The sequence below is a fragment of the Aphanomyces invadans genome, assembly GCF_000520115.1.
Source record: "Aphanomyces invadans strain NJM9701 unplaced genomic scaffold supercont1.15, whole genome shotgun sequence".
Taxonomy (NCBI): domain Eukaryota; phylum Oomycota; class Saprolegniomycetes; order Saprolegniales; family Verrucalvaceae; genus Aphanomyces; species Aphanomyces invadans.
Genome location: NW_008580160.1, coordinates 287,537 through 302,429, shown reverse-complemented (window position 1 = coordinate 302,429; position 14,893 = coordinate 287,537). Strand labels below are relative to the sequence as shown.

Here is a 14,893-nt window from a genome sequence, read left to right as displayed (position 1 = left end):
ATAAATCTTTACGGATACTGTCGACATTGTTCAGGTGGAGGTAGAATCCAACATATGTAGGTGCGTCATGGCAATATTTTGCTGCCGCCGTATCAATCGGGAAAAGAGTGATCGGTTCGGAAAACCGTTGGGCAGTATCTTTACGACCACTGACGCGTTGCTGCTCTCGTGTTCAAACACTTTAGAACAGAAAGTTGAAAGGTCCCTTTTGCATGATCTCGAGCTCCATCAGGCGGCTCCCGTGGTAAACCGCCGCCAGCTCGACAAACGAAACCACGATTGCCTGAAATAGTCAAAATTTCAATAGAGCATGGAAATATTTCGTACACATTGATTTATCATTTTGATTGGCTAAAATTCGACGTTGCACACGTCTCTCCCGATATCTCATTGGTAAAAAACTTCCATCCGGTGTCTCATAACTGGAAGTTTTCGCGTGAGCTGGAGGCATGTCGGTGTCATTCCTTATCTCACCGCCGGCATTGTCTCGATGCTCATGCGTGTATACGTTGCGTTCGTTGCATTATGCGCGGCAATGGCCATGGAAGTGGATGTTCACGCGCCACCGCCTGCTCTGCGCGCACTTGAAATGTCGGCCACCACTGCTCCCTCAAACGACATCGAGCGGGTTACCACCCTTCTTGCGAACCTGGCACGCCTCCCGTCAACGGCGGAGCAGGACCGCGCAATTCAAGATGCTCGACCCGTATTTATCCGTGTCGATAAGGACAAGCTCATGCAACTCCTCCAGGAAGTGCCGACGGCAGTTAAGGACCGGGTCGTGGTTGCGTCGCTCCAGGGTGACGCTGGTGAAATTGGCTTGACGGCACATGAAAATCGAGGTATTGTGGCGGCGATTTCACCGTACTTTGGGAGCGGTATGGTGTTGGGGCTCATCGTACTTGTACTTGCCCTCGCGATCCGTGCATTCAACCCCTATCGCGAGCTCGCGTCCGACGCTGCGATTATTGCACACGTCTTGGACAAGCTCCAGGAGGATGATCAAAAGAGTGCGTCATGCGCAACGCAAACGTCAACGTCACAGGCAGACACCCCCACCTCGACGTCTGCGATTCTTGGGAAGGCTCTCCCGATGCCTTCGACGACTCTTGCCGTGGTGTAGGCTTGCCACGCCGCCGCCGACTCCTTTAACTTATTGACTCAATATGTATTATTCATCAAATGGAGTCCTCGTTGCCTTGACGACAAACATGCTTCGGGCATGAACATTTTGGTCTGTTCTGGGCAACAAGTTCATTTCAATTCCAGTCGCGTTCACGAGTCGAGGAAAGTTGTGTTAGTGGGCTTGTGTGACAGTTGCTCTATATCTAACGTATGGGACATGGCGTCGTTCGTAGTGGCTACAGCACTCGGTTTGCCGGCAACGCGTTCGGCACGATTGAGAAGTGCTTCGGTGGCCAAACGATGGCGACGACACGGGATTCAATGAGGGCCATGGGCACGGTGCCAAACTCGTTGCTGTCTTCGCTCACGTCTTCGTTGTCCCCTTCGACCCAGCACTTGCCAGGAGGCACGACCACACGGCGTCCGTACCGCCCTTCAACCCAGTCACCTTCCAGCGCAATCAGGCGCTTCGTCAGGTTTTCTCCGGGGTTTGTCGGGGACTTGAGCACAACAACGTCACCACGGACCAAACGATGCAGTATTTGAACGGAAAACTTGTCGAGCAGTACGACATCCCCGGATGCAGCATCCTCGCGGTTCAGCGTTGGTTGCATCGACTTGCCTTCTACACGACCCCAACTCAACACGAGCGAGTTAAACGCGACCCCTACTGGAAGCCATCCCAGCGTCAGTTGCGCTGTCCTCGCCCATGGAAATGCTTTGGACATGCTGTGATTCTTGACGCGCGATGGGCGTGGCGATCGGCAGAAGCGCTCCACGAATTCGAAGGACTGTTAGCGGATTCTGTCATATTCAATATATTGTTTAAACAAATAAATGCAACTCACGCACAGAGCTAAGATCCCCTGTATATCTTAATACTGGGATTTAACTCTAATTAGTTATTTATAGATCTGGGATTCCAAAGCTCAGCGACAGCTTAAACTAACTGTATATAAAAAACGTATATTTTCCTTGCACATCGAACGCGCCTCACCCTGCACCCCACAGCAAGCAGAGCACTTCCACGTGTTGATGTTATTGGTATCGACGGCCGTCGGGCCCCATTCCACCCACCTCAGTGATACCACACCTGAAAACGGGGCATTGTCGCAACTTGCCGTCAAGTTCGATGGTCTGCTAGTCTGAATGGCGCACTCGTTTAAACGTGTAACGGACGTGCGGTAAACATTTAGCGCACCACCAGCATGAATAAAACGGCCCTACCGCCCCTTCATTTTTTCGATCTTTTTAAACGAACACAGCGACGCGACGGTTCGCGGGCCAATCAGAACGGAGGACGACGGGTTGAGGGGCCGCGGTCGGTCGGTTCATTTCCCCATTTCGAATGAAACCCACATCGTTTCTCGTTGGCCTTGCAGCTCTGGTCGGGCTCGCGTCAGCCGAATGCCCCGGCGGGTGCTCTGGCAATGGTGTGTGCGGTCCCCGCGATATGTGCTACTGTTTCAAGAACTACGCCGGCAACGACTGCGCCCAGCGCGTGTGCCCGTTTGGGTTTGCCCACGTCGACACGCCCAAAGGCGACTTGGACATGGATCGCAACCAAAAGACGGCCGGGTGGATCTTGGATCAGTCCCAAGTGTACCCGTACAAAACGTACGAGTGGTTTAACCCGGATGCCAAGACGAATGAAGCGCACTTTTACATGGAGTGCTCCAACATGGGGATTTGCGATCGCTCGACCGGCATTTGCGGCTGCTTTCCCGGATTTGAAGGGTCGGCGTGCCAGCGCGCGCAGTGTGCGAATAACTGCAACGGCCGCGGCGTGTGTAAGTCGCTGTCGGAAATTGCCGCCTCGGCCGACGCCAAGGGAAAGTTGACGGGAAATCCCCACGACAAAGTCGCCACCAAGTACAACTTATGGGACGCCAACGTCGGGCACGCATGCGTGTGCGACCCGTGGTTCACCGGCGCTGACTGCTCGCGCCGCGCGTGCAAACTCGGCGTCGATCCGCTCTACATGGCAGCTGGGTTCCCCGTCCTGGAAACGTTCATCATTTACACTGGGATTGTGCCCGCGTCGACTCACCTGGACTCCGCCAATTCTTGGTACGACTCTATTTACAACGGTTGCGAACTACCATGACGGGCTGACGTGATCACGACGAATGTAGGTATCGCCTTCGTGTGTTTGACTCGTACGGCGCGGGGTATATCACCGACCGCATCCCGATCTACGCCACTGCAGACGTTGCCAAGGCCGTCGCGGCGGTGGAAAAGGCGTTCCTGGATATCCCGAACGCGGTCTTTTCCGCGATTGATTGCGACTCTGCGGGCGTGGCTGGGACGGTTGGTCAAGGCGTGATGACAGATGCTGTCGCGAGCGAAGAAGGCACAGTCATTGTGTGCCAATACGTGGACAACCCTGGCCGCATGCGCTTGCCAGAAGTGGCGGAATCCCGCTTTGCCATCACAGGCAATGTTGTCCAGACGACAGGAACGCGCGCGTTTGTTGCAGCTGGCGACCGCCGCGGCGAAAACAGGGAATGGATCACGACCCAGTCTGTCTTTGCATTCGACGGCACGACGGCGTCGACAACCGTGTTCTCGATCAAACCTGCCGACCCTACCACGACCCCATCAACCGTCGCCCCGATCGCCGCCAACTCGATCATTAAGATCCGTGACCGCCACTTCCTCGTCGCGTCGGTGCAAACGACTGCGTCGATCACGGTCGTTTGGCCGTACACCGGTCCAACATTTGCCGACTACTCGACCATCTTTTACTCGCCGTCGCTCACTGTTGCCGCGGATGCCACTTCCAAAATTGTTGCGTGGGCGGTCGGCTCCGACACGTTTGAAATCGATGTGGACCCGACGTCGCTGGTCGTGGGCAGCAAGATCTTCTACCAGAACGTGTACTACTTTGTCCGATCCATGTCGCTGACGACAACCCCCAAGACCGTCACGGTGGATCGAAAATTCAACGGAAAAGCTGCCGATGGTACAGCCGTTGCTTCATCCACGGACGGCCTCTTCATCGTGTCGATGCCGAGTCCTGCCACGGGCTTCTTCGAGTACGTTTCCGAGTGCTCCGGACGCGGCATGTGCTCCCGAGACACGGGCATCTGCTCGTGCTTCAAGGGCTACACCGAAGACAATTGCAACAACCAGAACATCCTGGCGTTCTAGGCATCGACTTTCCCCTTGTATACTTTCCAATACACTGTGCCGTTTTCACGTGATGCACCACGTTTCATTGGCTAGTTTTCAAACGTACAGGATTTCGATTGGCTTATGTTTTCTTCACCCTGATATTTCAACCAATCAAATTGTACACACATTTGAACGACTTGCTGTCCAACGTGGCAGCGCCATTTGCTGGCAAGTGTTCGACGGTGCCGTGCACATGGGGTCGCCGGCGTCGTTTCAGCACAAAACTACGAGCAAGGTTGTACATGCCGAGGATTGGATTGCCGTCGTCCGGAGATGGATTTCACGTTGGCGTAGTGGACGTGCGTGAATCCCAACAGAACCACGGAACTCGGCATGCCGTTCGTCATCCCAATCGAAACGTATGGCGCGTGCCCAGGTTCAAGCACACGACCCAGCGCAACACTCCAGCGAACTGCACAAACGAGTTGTGTGTGCGGCCCACTCCGTGTCGAGGCGACTGTTGCAGCTGTTTGGAGCGCGCAGATTATTGAGATGGCCCATGACACGGCCACGTGCAAGAAGCTTGAAGTTCGTCGTCGATTCTTGTGGTTTCCAAGGACAAGAACACGATCAATTTGGTGCAGACGACAAACACTGGCGCCAAGTGCGTCAGTTGACTGTGGTGCCACTTGGCTCGGCACGGAAGGTACAGAACACACTTTAGCTCAACTATCCATCTTGACGCAAACAAGTTGGCGACCATGATGTGTGGCAGTAGACACGGACCGTCCGACCCAGGCGGTGGGTGTAGTGTGCAGTACGTCGACTTAAACGGCCGAGAACAACAAGGTCCACCCTAGACACACGAGCAGGAGCTTCCGATGCACCAGGCCGGCAAAAATATCGTATACGTGAGGACGAGTCGGTTGTACAACAGGTTCGGTAGTCCCTACGTGGCAAAGTTCTCGTCGATAGAGTGCACAGGTGGCAAATGTGTTTAAAAGGACTAAGTGTGCATGGTAGTTGACCCGTGTATGCTGCGTATTCCAAGCTAGAGTCCCCCAAAAAATCGATTGCGCTTCTCGATGCTCCACCCACCCCGCTTTGCGTCGAGTGGGTGATCGAAATGCCGATGTACTCTACAACTGAGGTCTTTTCCATGAGGTATGCCGTGCCAGACGCCGGTCCGCCGGAAATTGAACTCTCCTCCTCTTGGCCATCGGACCAAATTCTGTCGCCATGGTGCCGTCCGTTAGAGGCCGCTTCATAGTCGCGGTCTCAACCATGCCGGAGTAGGAGCTCAACAGATACATGCCAACTGCTTAGGGGGGGGACACAGACAAGGCTTAGATGCCTACTTGGGCGACGGGGACGCATTCAGAGAACATCCAGTCGCCCGCGATCACGAGCTATACCAATTCACAATCGACAAGTCCCATCGGCATAGGTGACCCCATACGCCGTTCCATTCAGTTTGACTTAGCGGCCAGGTGAATACCAGCGGAATGGCACGCGTCAGGATTCCCGTGAGAGTTCCCTCGACAAATGATCGCGAGGTCGCAACGAACCCGCTCGACGTGAGCGGGACATTTGATTGTATCGATTCGACTCGTCTGGTAGTAGAGGAACGTCAGCCGTTCGAAGAACATTCCATTAGACACGCACTGTCGTGCCAGTGAGGAGACTGACGACGTCATCGAGATGACGTGCACCGACACTTGCGGGGTGGGCCCACGTCGACTCGCGTCGTTGAGACCGCGTGTCGATCGCGTTGACGTGTGCTGGCTCGTTTGGAGATGGGCAAGCCAGTTGTTCGAGTCACCAGCCTTTCTCATTGTATGCCCAAAGGTCGTGGGCCAATTGGACCTTGACAATCCTACCTTAACCAATCAAAACCATGTTCGTTTCAAAATCCAACCAATCAAATCACGTGTGATTGCTCACATTACACAAATGCATCGACATGGTCAGCGTGCCGACGACGAGGGAGTGGAGGACAAAGAGGTAAACGAGTAGTCCCATGCGCGTGAATGGATGGCTGAGAATCAACCGCGCGCTCACGAGCAAGATCTTGTCCAGGGGATTGAGTTGCGCGACGCGGGCAGCGCTCTCCATTTGCTTGAACTGGTCAAACGGGTTCATGCGTTCTTCGTACAGCGTGGAATACTTGGTCCCACCAGTTTCGAGGTCGGTCGTGGGTTTGGCTGCGCTTGCGACATACCGCATCTTTTGGACGAGATCCACGTTTTCGACTTCCAACTGGCGCAGGCGGGTCGCCATCGCTTGCTTGGCGGCTCCAGTCGCATGCAAGTCGGCCTCGACGTCTTTCAATTTTTCCTTGAGTCGATCTCGTTGCTGCCGCATGATGGAGAGCAACTTGGATTCCTTGTCGCCGTTGCTAAATACCTCTTCGCCCAATACATCGCCCAAAATAGACGATCCCGCAGGATCAGTCGCGGCCTTGTCGAGAGTTGCTTCGAGCTGGGAGATCACACCCGCCTGGCGCTGGACTGTGCCATTCGCAGCATCCAGTTGAGTCGTCAGTTGTCGTACGGTCGCCTCGTAGGTTTGGCGCTGCGACGTCACCTGGGTTTGCAACTCCTCGATCACTTTTAAATTGTCGATCGAAGGCAATTCCGCCGCGGCCAAGCCAGCCACTTGTTGCTGGTGGGATTGCTGTGCATACCGCGAACTCGACGACTGGTTATGGACGGTGGGCTTTGCCTGAAGTGCGACGGCCGCCTCGTACGCTTCCACTGTCGGTCGCTGGCTGAGTTCGTCGACTTGTGCTTGGAGCGCGGCGACTTCAGCTTTCCACAAGTTTGTTTGACCAGTCAACGCCTCTTGTAGTCGTTCGACATCACGTCGGGTCTGGGCGAGCGCGGCTTCCTTCTGCGCGATTTCGAGTTCCAATTGCATCGAGGGCACTGCTGCCTACAGCCACATCGTCGTCAATATAGCTTTTCTCGTAGAAGGCATACGGAATGGTGCTGGAACGACTGTGATGCGGCAAAATCCGAAGAGCTCAAACTTCGCAACTGATCTCGAAGGCGCTGGTTCTCCAGCTCAATGCCATGGCACCGATTGAGGTCATTGAGCAGACTCTGTGTCTCACTTGACTGAGTCGCCAAGACGTGGTCGGCTTGCTGCTTGACGTGCAATAACTCGGAACGCATGAGGTCAAGCTGCGCCAGGGCATCGTCGCGAGCTTCTCGGGCTTGCATGACGGTTCTGTCTGCTTGTTGCTGATAGAGTGCCAAGTCCGCTACCTCAAGTTTAATGCATCTGCGATGCTGTGGTGTCGGTACCTTCGCGGGCTCGCAGTGTGTTCTCAACGTCGCGGCATCGAGCTTGGACTTTAATTTCCACTTGTCGCTCCATATTGTCCTCCATAGCAGCCAACTTGGCCTCGAGGTTTCGGATCGTGATGTCTTGGTTCTTCAGCGATGCAAATTCCGCTTCGTACGATGCCAGTTCGCGACGCAATTTTGCTACGAGGTCGGTGGACGCGACTTTATCCGATGACGACGTGGAGGGAACAGCGGCCGGAATCGACGAGTCGAGGAGAAGTGCGGCGTCCAGCGCGGGAACGGGGTCCGGTGCTTCGTACAATACCTTGTACAGGGCAAAGAACGCGTTGTCGCTGTACTTAGCGCGCTTGGTCAGTGTGTCGATTTCTTCTTGGTACGCCTTGAGGAGCGACGGTATCGCTGCGACCTTGTCGGCGTCGGCAAGCTTTCGGAATCTCTTGGTATGTTCTGCGAGCGTTTTTCGGGATTTTACGCTATGTTCCTTCTGCTCTTGCATCGACACGCCTTGCGCATCTAACATGACACGCTTGCTATCCAGGTCGAAACCCTTCCAGTACTGCGTCACAGTCTGGAGCAGCGCTCGGGTGCTTGAGTCCATCGGCAGGCGGCAGCGGGGCTTGGAAACGTTGTGACGTAGCCAGTTCTGCGGAATTGAATACACTGGTGTGTTTTTAGAATATTCAATTTTGAAGGCGGCTAATAATTCATACAAATTCGATCCAAAAACACGATATTTTATATGCATATTTTCCACCTGCCGTTGAAATTGACACTTTTCTGCCCAAATTGGGGGCCAAATAGTGTGGCAATGTGAAAAGGCACAATTTTGAACATGGCGCTTGTCGCCGACGTGTGGGAGCAGTGGCGGCCCAATGCGACCATTACGTGCATCACTTCGTCCCCGCGCTACGTTTGTGTCGCGCTCGAATACACGGACTGCGTCGTACTCAAGCTATGGCGGTCATCGGAGAAGCCGACAACCGCTTTTGCATTCACTCCGCACACGAGTCAAGAACTGACTGGGCATGCAGAGCGCATTGTGTGTGCTGCTTTTCAAGGGGACGTCCTGTGCACTGTGTCTTCTGACTGGTGCGTCGAAGACTTCGTAGATATAACCTGACATGTTGCTGCAGCATCTTGGTGTGGCGCATATCCGTGGTTGACGACAAGTTTTCCGTGACTCGGTACATGTTGGTGCCGTCCCCGCGGTGCCTTGTGACAGCGATCGAGTTCGATGCAAGCGGGGGACTTGTGGCACTGGCGTACCACACCCAGGTCGAAATCGTGACGGTGCAGTTGAAGGAAGTCTTCGTGACGCTGGAAGGGCATCTCGCCAAGGCACGTGATCTCGAGCTGTGGATGGCGGCACATCGAATGATGCATGTCTAGATCACGGCCATTCGATTCGATTCCCTACAGCCACATGTGCTCATCACGGCCTCCGAGGATCGCACATTCAAAGTCGGTCGCGGCCAGATTCCTCTGCCATCACCTCAGGTTTGGTGGTGCTCTAGGTGTGGGACCTCGCGGATCAATCCCTTCGGTATCAGTCAGCCGTGTTGTCTGCGCATTCCATCCTCGCGCTGGCCGTCAATCCTCTCACGAGCGACATTTGCGTCGGGTTTGCTGACGGCACCGTGCGCATCTTTCACCAGTATTCGACCGAATTGGTATCGCTCGCAGTCGGCGCGACGATATCCAAACTCGACAAACACCACCAGGTGCACCATGCTCCACAGACCAAGTCCTCTTATCCACCTCGGTAGATCACTGCACTTGTCAACCAAACGCTCGCCACCACTCAAAACGTCGTAAGCTCGTTGCCGCCATGGGCTCGCAGCCAGAACGCTACCACGAGCGCGGCGGCGCGGACGTTGCTGGCCCAGACCAACTCGGCGCTGAGCAGCTCGTGCACCACAACAACGGCCAACTTGACGTTGGCGGCGTTGCAGGCCGAACTCGACCCTGACGGGCACATGGTTGAAGTGCCATGCACGATTTTAGGCATGCATTATGTAGTCGCGCCGTCCGAAGTGTCGCCAGAGACAGCTCTACTGCCTTCGATGCGGCCAGTTCTCATGATCGGCACGACAAACCACCTCGTGGCGGTCGACGCACTGTCGTACGAGATGTCTGTCGTTCACTCGTTCCAAGCCGAGCACCCCGTCGTTGTTGGAGTCGCATCACACACAGCCATGGCAAACGTGCTCAAGGACCAACGGGGGCATGAAGAGCGTCCAGGGGTCGTCGATATTTGGATTGCAAGTGCATTTCAACCGTGTGTGACGCGACTACAAGCGCAGCTATCGCGGGGTCCCCTGGTGCCGGCGGTGGATGAGTTAGCCAACGGGGCGACGAGCGCTGAGGCAGGGGACGGCCGAACAACTTTGTCCATGGTGCCGCAGTCCGCACCGCCTCCCACGTCGATCCTGTGTCTGTCACCGCTACAGCTCCAAGATGTCGCGCCACCGTCAAAAAGCTCGAAGCGCGACCAACCCGTAACATTTCACACCCGAATCAAGTCGAGCGGGTATGGGCCGACAGACTCAAAGAAGAAGCCGTCGGCGTCGTTAAAGTTTCAACGACTCAAAACCCGCCCCCCATCGTCGCAATCGACCAACCAGCTCAACGACGACTCGCCCATTTCGCCGCCACCGCTCCTTCCATCGTACCCCATAGCTTGCAATCGAGTGTCTCGACTCGACCCCACCAAGACCAAACTCAAATGGCACAGAGGGTGTGTCAACCGCATCGAGTACTCCGCCGACGGCGCTGGGTTTGCGTCGGCCGGGAACGACCGGCTCGCCCAAGTCACGTTTTCGAAATCGTCCAAGCCGTTCAAACCAACGCCAACTGGCCAACCGATCGTACTCATGGGCCACGAGCACTACGTTCGCACCGTGCGGTGGAGCCACTCTGGTCGATACCTGCTCACCACGTCGGCGGACAGGACAGCTCGTATATGGGGCGTTCCGAGCGACGCCGCATCGCTCACAATCCCCTCGGCCGCTGCGTCCTCGCGTGCTCCTGGTCTTGACATCACCGATGCCGCGTTCTACTACATGGACAAGTTTGTTGTGGTCGCGATGGCCAACAAGATCAAGATCTTTCAGTACGTTGTCGACGACAGGCACGTCCACCACGTCAAGACAACGGACGTCGCTCGGTTGGAAAACCACAGCAAGGCAAAAGTTGTCGCCGCGTACAACTTGGACTCGATCAAAGCTGTCACGTCGATCGCTTGCGCCAACTCGAGTTTGTCGCACTTGCTCGTGGCCGCCGCATCGGACAAGAGCGTTCGGGTCGTTGACGTCGCCGTGAGCAAGACCGTGCGGGTGATACCCGCGGCGCATGCGACTCGAGCTGCCCACACGGTAAGTCTGTGTCGTCGACACAGCCAGGGTTGGTTTGCAAGTGTGTGCGATGGAATGTGGATGGCGTCTGGCGCCGGATCGACCGTGCGTCGCTGGTTTGGACTTGACGAATCGAGCAAATGTTTCCGCTGTTGCGAGCGACGACAGAGGATGAATGGCACGTGTGTTGTTTTGCAGGTCGTCGTGCCCCAGGCGTCGCCGTACGTGGCGCATTCGCCGGACGTGTACAACTTGGTGCTCTCGGCAGCGTGCGACAACGCGATGCATTTGTGGGACGTTCGCGCCGACAACTGCGTGCTGCGTTTTGGCGAACACACCAACCGCGTGCATGCTGTGGGGGCTGCGTTCAGTCCATGCCTGCGGTATGTAGCGGCAGGATCCGAAGCCAAAGTCACCCACTTGTACGACCTTCGCACGGGGCGCACACTGGACAAGCTTCATGGCCACACCGACGTCGTCACGGCGATCGCGTTCCATCCAGTCAAGCCATGGCTCGCCACGGGGGCGGCCGACGGAAGCATCAAGTATTATGGACCAGCAGACGATTAAAGCACGAGAATGTCAACTCTCCCCTCCACGGGGGCGTACCTGGTTCATGGCATGAAGCGGCATCAGGAGCAAAGCGAGAACAGCGAGACGTCCACGGAGAATCGGCAGCGGGCAGCAACCTGCTTGACGACGTGAATGCGTGTGAGCCACTCGTAGTCGATCGACGTGCTGCGCAGCACAGGATGGAAAGAGCCCATGAAGGATATTTCGGCGGCGCCAACGATTTCGTTCCACAACGGATTCAATAATTCACGCAGAAAAGGCGATTGACCTGGCACGTGGTATTCGCGTTGGGCGAAGAGGAGGCGCGTGAGATTTCGTGTGTGGACGGCATTTGTCGAGCAAGGCGGCCCATCCGCTCGCTGGTAGCGCTGGATGGACGACTGTGGCAGTGAGCGATCTGACCATCTCCACGCGTGCGTCATCCCCCATGTCGAGCCGCATGATCAATCAAGCGAGGCTGCAAGCCCTTGAAGCGTGATGTCCTCACATCATTGTCACGTGTGTATTTTGTTGGATCATGGTTTCGATCGCAGTCGTGGCAATGTCTTGCTTGAATGCATTGACGAGGTGGATATTGCCATCGCTGTCTTGCAAAACCATCGACAGGTTCGAAGTGGGGACATGAGGAGGAGGTGCGGCCACGACCGAGTCGAGATTGCCGACGTCTGCGAGGAACTTGGGTTTCTGGCTCGCAAACACTCGAGTTGCAGGATTAACGTTGTGGGCTGCGGTGAGCGCGCGGATGGCGGCAGGCGGCTCCGGGAGACCGAACCGGGTCAAATGACTAGCGAGAAACCATCGAAACGTACACAGCGCCCTTGCGTGCATGGTGACGGACTCAGCGCCTCGAACTTGCGCGGCAGGGTCAAGCGGGATGTTGGCGAGAATAGAGGTTGAGTTGAAGACGAGTTGGCGGCCGAGTGAGTTGGCGGCCATAAACTGCCACCACTTTCGATTGACGACATGGTCGACCACGAGGAGGAGCACGAGGTTGGCAAAAATTACAGCCGCGAGCGACGGAATCGACCGAATGTACCAGCTCTGCAAGAGAAACACGGACGTGGCGTCGAGATTTTGCGTCGTGGAGGACAGATCCGTGCGCACGGAGCTCCCGTACTCGATGAAGTCGTTCCGTTCCAGCAGACTCACGACGCTCAGGTACATCCACGAGACTGAGCTAAAGTTGAGCCACCCCATGAGTTGGCTATCCCCCGTGTGCTGCGCGATGCTGACAAAGTTGCACGTCCACTTGAACGCTTTCAAGAGAAAGCAATTCACCCACAGCCATCGCGCCGTCATCGACATCAACCGCACGTCGAGCCACACGTCTGTGCCACCACGGACATGCCATTGATTCATGTTTCGCGAGTACACCATGCTGATCTCTTCGTCGGCCAGGACGGCCAACGTGTATAGCACGACAAACACGTCGCTGTTGAAACAAATGTCGCTCAGCCCAAACACCGAACACGGCTCGCGATGCAAAGGGGGGGCGATGAGTCGAAGAACGCGCTGGGGAATGGATTGCGTGGAAAAGTCCATCCACTGCACAGTCTTTTGGCTCGCCGAGTACACTCCAATGAGTAGGACCAACGTCGCCAGCCGAACGTGCAGAGCAAGGACGGGCCCCCCTCGCCGTTGAAAGATGAATCCGAGCTCATGATAATTCCCCACAATAGCCTGGCTCGACGTGACGTCCAGCGTTTGGGTCGTATCGTTGTACAAATACTCGATCGCACACGTGTCCAAGCCGAGCTCCGTACCAGGTTCGCTACCCGTGCAAAACGTCCGCATGAAAAAGCGATACATTGCAACCGTGGCAGCCGTCGGTTGGCCTGAGGGTGGCAGGGCGACAGCGGCTGTGAGGCGGAGATCTGTACCATGGCGGGCCGGGATGTAGCCCAGCGCCCGAAGCTGTGTCTCATTCATGCCCGTGGTTGCTCTTGGGGACGTTTGAGTGTCGCCAAACCAATGGGTGAGGGCGTCTCCCCTGACAAACGTAATGAAATCGGCGACGGAACCGAGTTGGACAGCGGCGGCGGCTGGGTTGCGAACGGGATACGAGCTCACGAGCTGACCGCATATGTCGTTGTCGCTGTTCTTGACCAGGTGCTTAGTTGTTCCGAGGATGTATGTGTGGCTGTCGCGCGTCTGGACATGCGCCAATGTCGTATTGATCATGAACTGGCCGATTTGGGACACCTGCGCCGGCGACGCGTGCCGTGGAAAGGCAAACTGATGGATCAATTTGGACGTGGTGGGGATGGTCAAGAGTGGCGTGAGCAGGTGCTTGGCGTTGCCGACGTAGTCGATGACTTCCCAGTTGTTGCAGAGCATGTCGACGCAAAGGAGGAAGACGCACGCGAGCCCCAACATGAACTTCACACCACCCACAAACTTGTATGCAAGGGAGCATTGCCCGCCGGCCCAGTGACTCAAGATTGTCGACGCCATTTCTGTTTTTACTCTTCGGTGCATGGAATCGGTGTAACCGACGAAACTGTCCGTAACCGATTGTCGGTTGCCGAGGTAACACAGTCAAGGCCATGCAAAACGCCAACCCAAGTATTACGCAGCCCACTTGATGCACGCAAGGCGAGGGGATTGGTGGCCCGAACCGAGCGAGATATTTACCCGTGATGTGATGGCGTGACACTGTATGCAGGAGTATGGCGGGCTAGAATACCCCAAGCGCATATATATATTTCCGATGCCTCAGACTGGGTCAATTAAACCATTCTCCAATATGCTAGCAAATTCGAGCTCACCTGCTGTATTGTACTGCATTAATTGCTCTTGGAGGTATACCCTTCATGGGAAACAATCTCTGAAGTCTTTGTGTACTTTTTATCTGACATTCATCGCGATACACTGAAGATTTCAAAGTGCGGATATGCTTATTTCGCGTACGCACTGTTACACACGACTCGCACAGTTGCGTCCTAGTGCCGCTCGCTCCATAGTCGCATGGAAAGCGCTGGTAAAGCTGCAACGTGGCTTGTTGGGAATATATGACTTGCCCGTGCTTTTTGTAGAGTTGTGCATGCGAGTGGGGAAATGTGCATAATATCACCTAGACAACAAGATGCTGATGGCTTCAAAGATGGGTGTACACCATCAACACCATCTCAGCGAGTGCTTCATCCGCGGAATGGCATTGCGTGCAGAGATGCTGTCGCCTTTGGGCGGTCACCCCAGGTCAGGTGTCGAATTTACTCGAAATGTATGTGGAACTGACTACAGTATATATGTAAAATGAACCATACTCTAAAAAATATGCTTAGAAAGATTTGAACTCTCATCTAATAGATCCGCAATCTACGGCTTTGTCCTATTAAATCCAAACCCGATTTCACCATTCACGACTGCACCTGCGTTCGACGAGTCAGGCGGTGGCTCTGCCTCATCATTCTT

General features: G+C 55.3%; 7 protein-coding genes across 8 annotated transcripts; 4 read left to right on the top strand and 3 right to left on the bottom strand.

The window, feature by feature from the left end:
* The first annotated feature begins 429 nt into the window (after window positions 1-429).
* Window positions 430-1,196, top strand: H310_07760 (hypothetical protein). Its single transcript, XM_008873250.1, has one exon. The coding sequence runs from the start codon at window positions 491-493 to the stop codon at window positions 1,121-1,123; it is 633 nt and encodes a 210-aa protein (XP_008871472.1). The 5' UTR covers window positions 430-490; the 3' UTR covers window positions 1,124-1,196.
* Window positions 1,161-1,918, bottom strand: H310_07759 (signal peptidase I). The gene has a single exon (XM_008873249.1). It carries the CDS (start codon window positions 1,851-1,853, stop codon window positions 1,362-1,364), a length of 492 nt encoding a protein of 163 aa, XP_008871471.1. The 5' UTR covers window positions 1,854-1,918; the 3' UTR covers window positions 1,161-1,361.
* A 549-nt stretch (window positions 1,919-2,467) lies between these two features.
* Window positions 2,468-4,469, top strand: H310_07758 (hypothetical protein). Its single transcript, XM_008873248.1, has 2 exons — window positions 2,468-3,195; window positions 3,261-4,469. The coding sequence occupies exons 1-2, from the start codon at window positions 2,474-2,476 to the stop codon at window positions 4,276-4,278; spliced, it is 1,740 nt and encodes a 579-aa protein (XP_008871470.1). The 5' UTR covers window positions 2,468-2,473; the 3' UTR covers window positions 4,279-4,469.
* A 20-nt stretch (window positions 4,470-4,489) lies between these two features.
* Window positions 4,490-5,259, top strand: H310_07757 (hypothetical protein). Its single transcript, XM_008873247.1, has 2 exons — window positions 4,490-4,948; window positions 4,995-5,259. The coding sequence occupies exons 1-2, from the start codon at window positions 4,664-4,666 to the stop codon at window positions 5,100-5,102; spliced, it is 393 nt and encodes a 130-aa protein (XP_008871469.1). The 5' UTR covers window positions 4,490-4,663; the 3' UTR covers window positions 5,103-5,259.
* Window positions 5,260-6,154: 895 nt separating this feature from the next.
* On the bottom strand, window positions 6,155-8,219 carry H310_07756 (hypothetical protein). Its single transcript, XM_008873246.1, has 3 exons — window positions 7,551-8,219; window positions 7,224-7,507; window positions 6,155-7,176 (listed from the first exon to the last, which is right to left on the bottom strand). The coding sequence occupies exons 1-3, from the start codon at window positions 8,149-8,151 to the stop codon at window positions 6,169-6,171; spliced, it is 1,893 nt and encodes a 630-aa protein (XP_008871468.1). The 5' UTR covers window positions 8,152-8,219; the 3' UTR covers window positions 6,155-6,168.
* A 123-nt stretch (window positions 8,220-8,342) lies between these two features.
* H310_07755 lies at window positions 8,343-12,868 on the top strand. 2 transcript variants are annotated; one of them, XM_008873245.1, is made up of 6 exons: window positions 8,343-8,642; window positions 8,687-8,891; window positions 8,943-9,014; window positions 9,068-9,274; window positions 9,320-10,927; window positions 11,105-12,868. In XM_008873245.1, the coding sequence occupies exons 1-6, from the start codon at window positions 8,386-8,388 to the stop codon at window positions 11,474-11,476; spliced, it is 2,721 nt and encodes a 906-aa protein (XP_008871467.1). In that variant the 5' UTR covers window positions 8,343-8,385; the 3' UTR covers window positions 11,477-12,868. The 2 variants fall into 2 exon arrangements, with proteins under 2 accessions (XP_008871467.1, XP_008871466.1); XM_008873244.1 differs by having other exon boundaries at window positions 9,320-12,868.
* Window positions 11,963-13,933, bottom strand: H310_07754 (hypothetical protein; the record flags this gene model as incomplete). Its single annotated transcript, XM_008873243.1, has 1 exon — window positions 11,963-13,933. The coding sequence occupies one exon, from the start codon at window positions 13,931-13,933 to the stop codon at window positions 11,963-11,965; it is 1,971 nt and encodes a 656-aa protein (XP_008871465.1).
* Window positions 13,934-14,893: the final 960 nt, after the last annotated feature.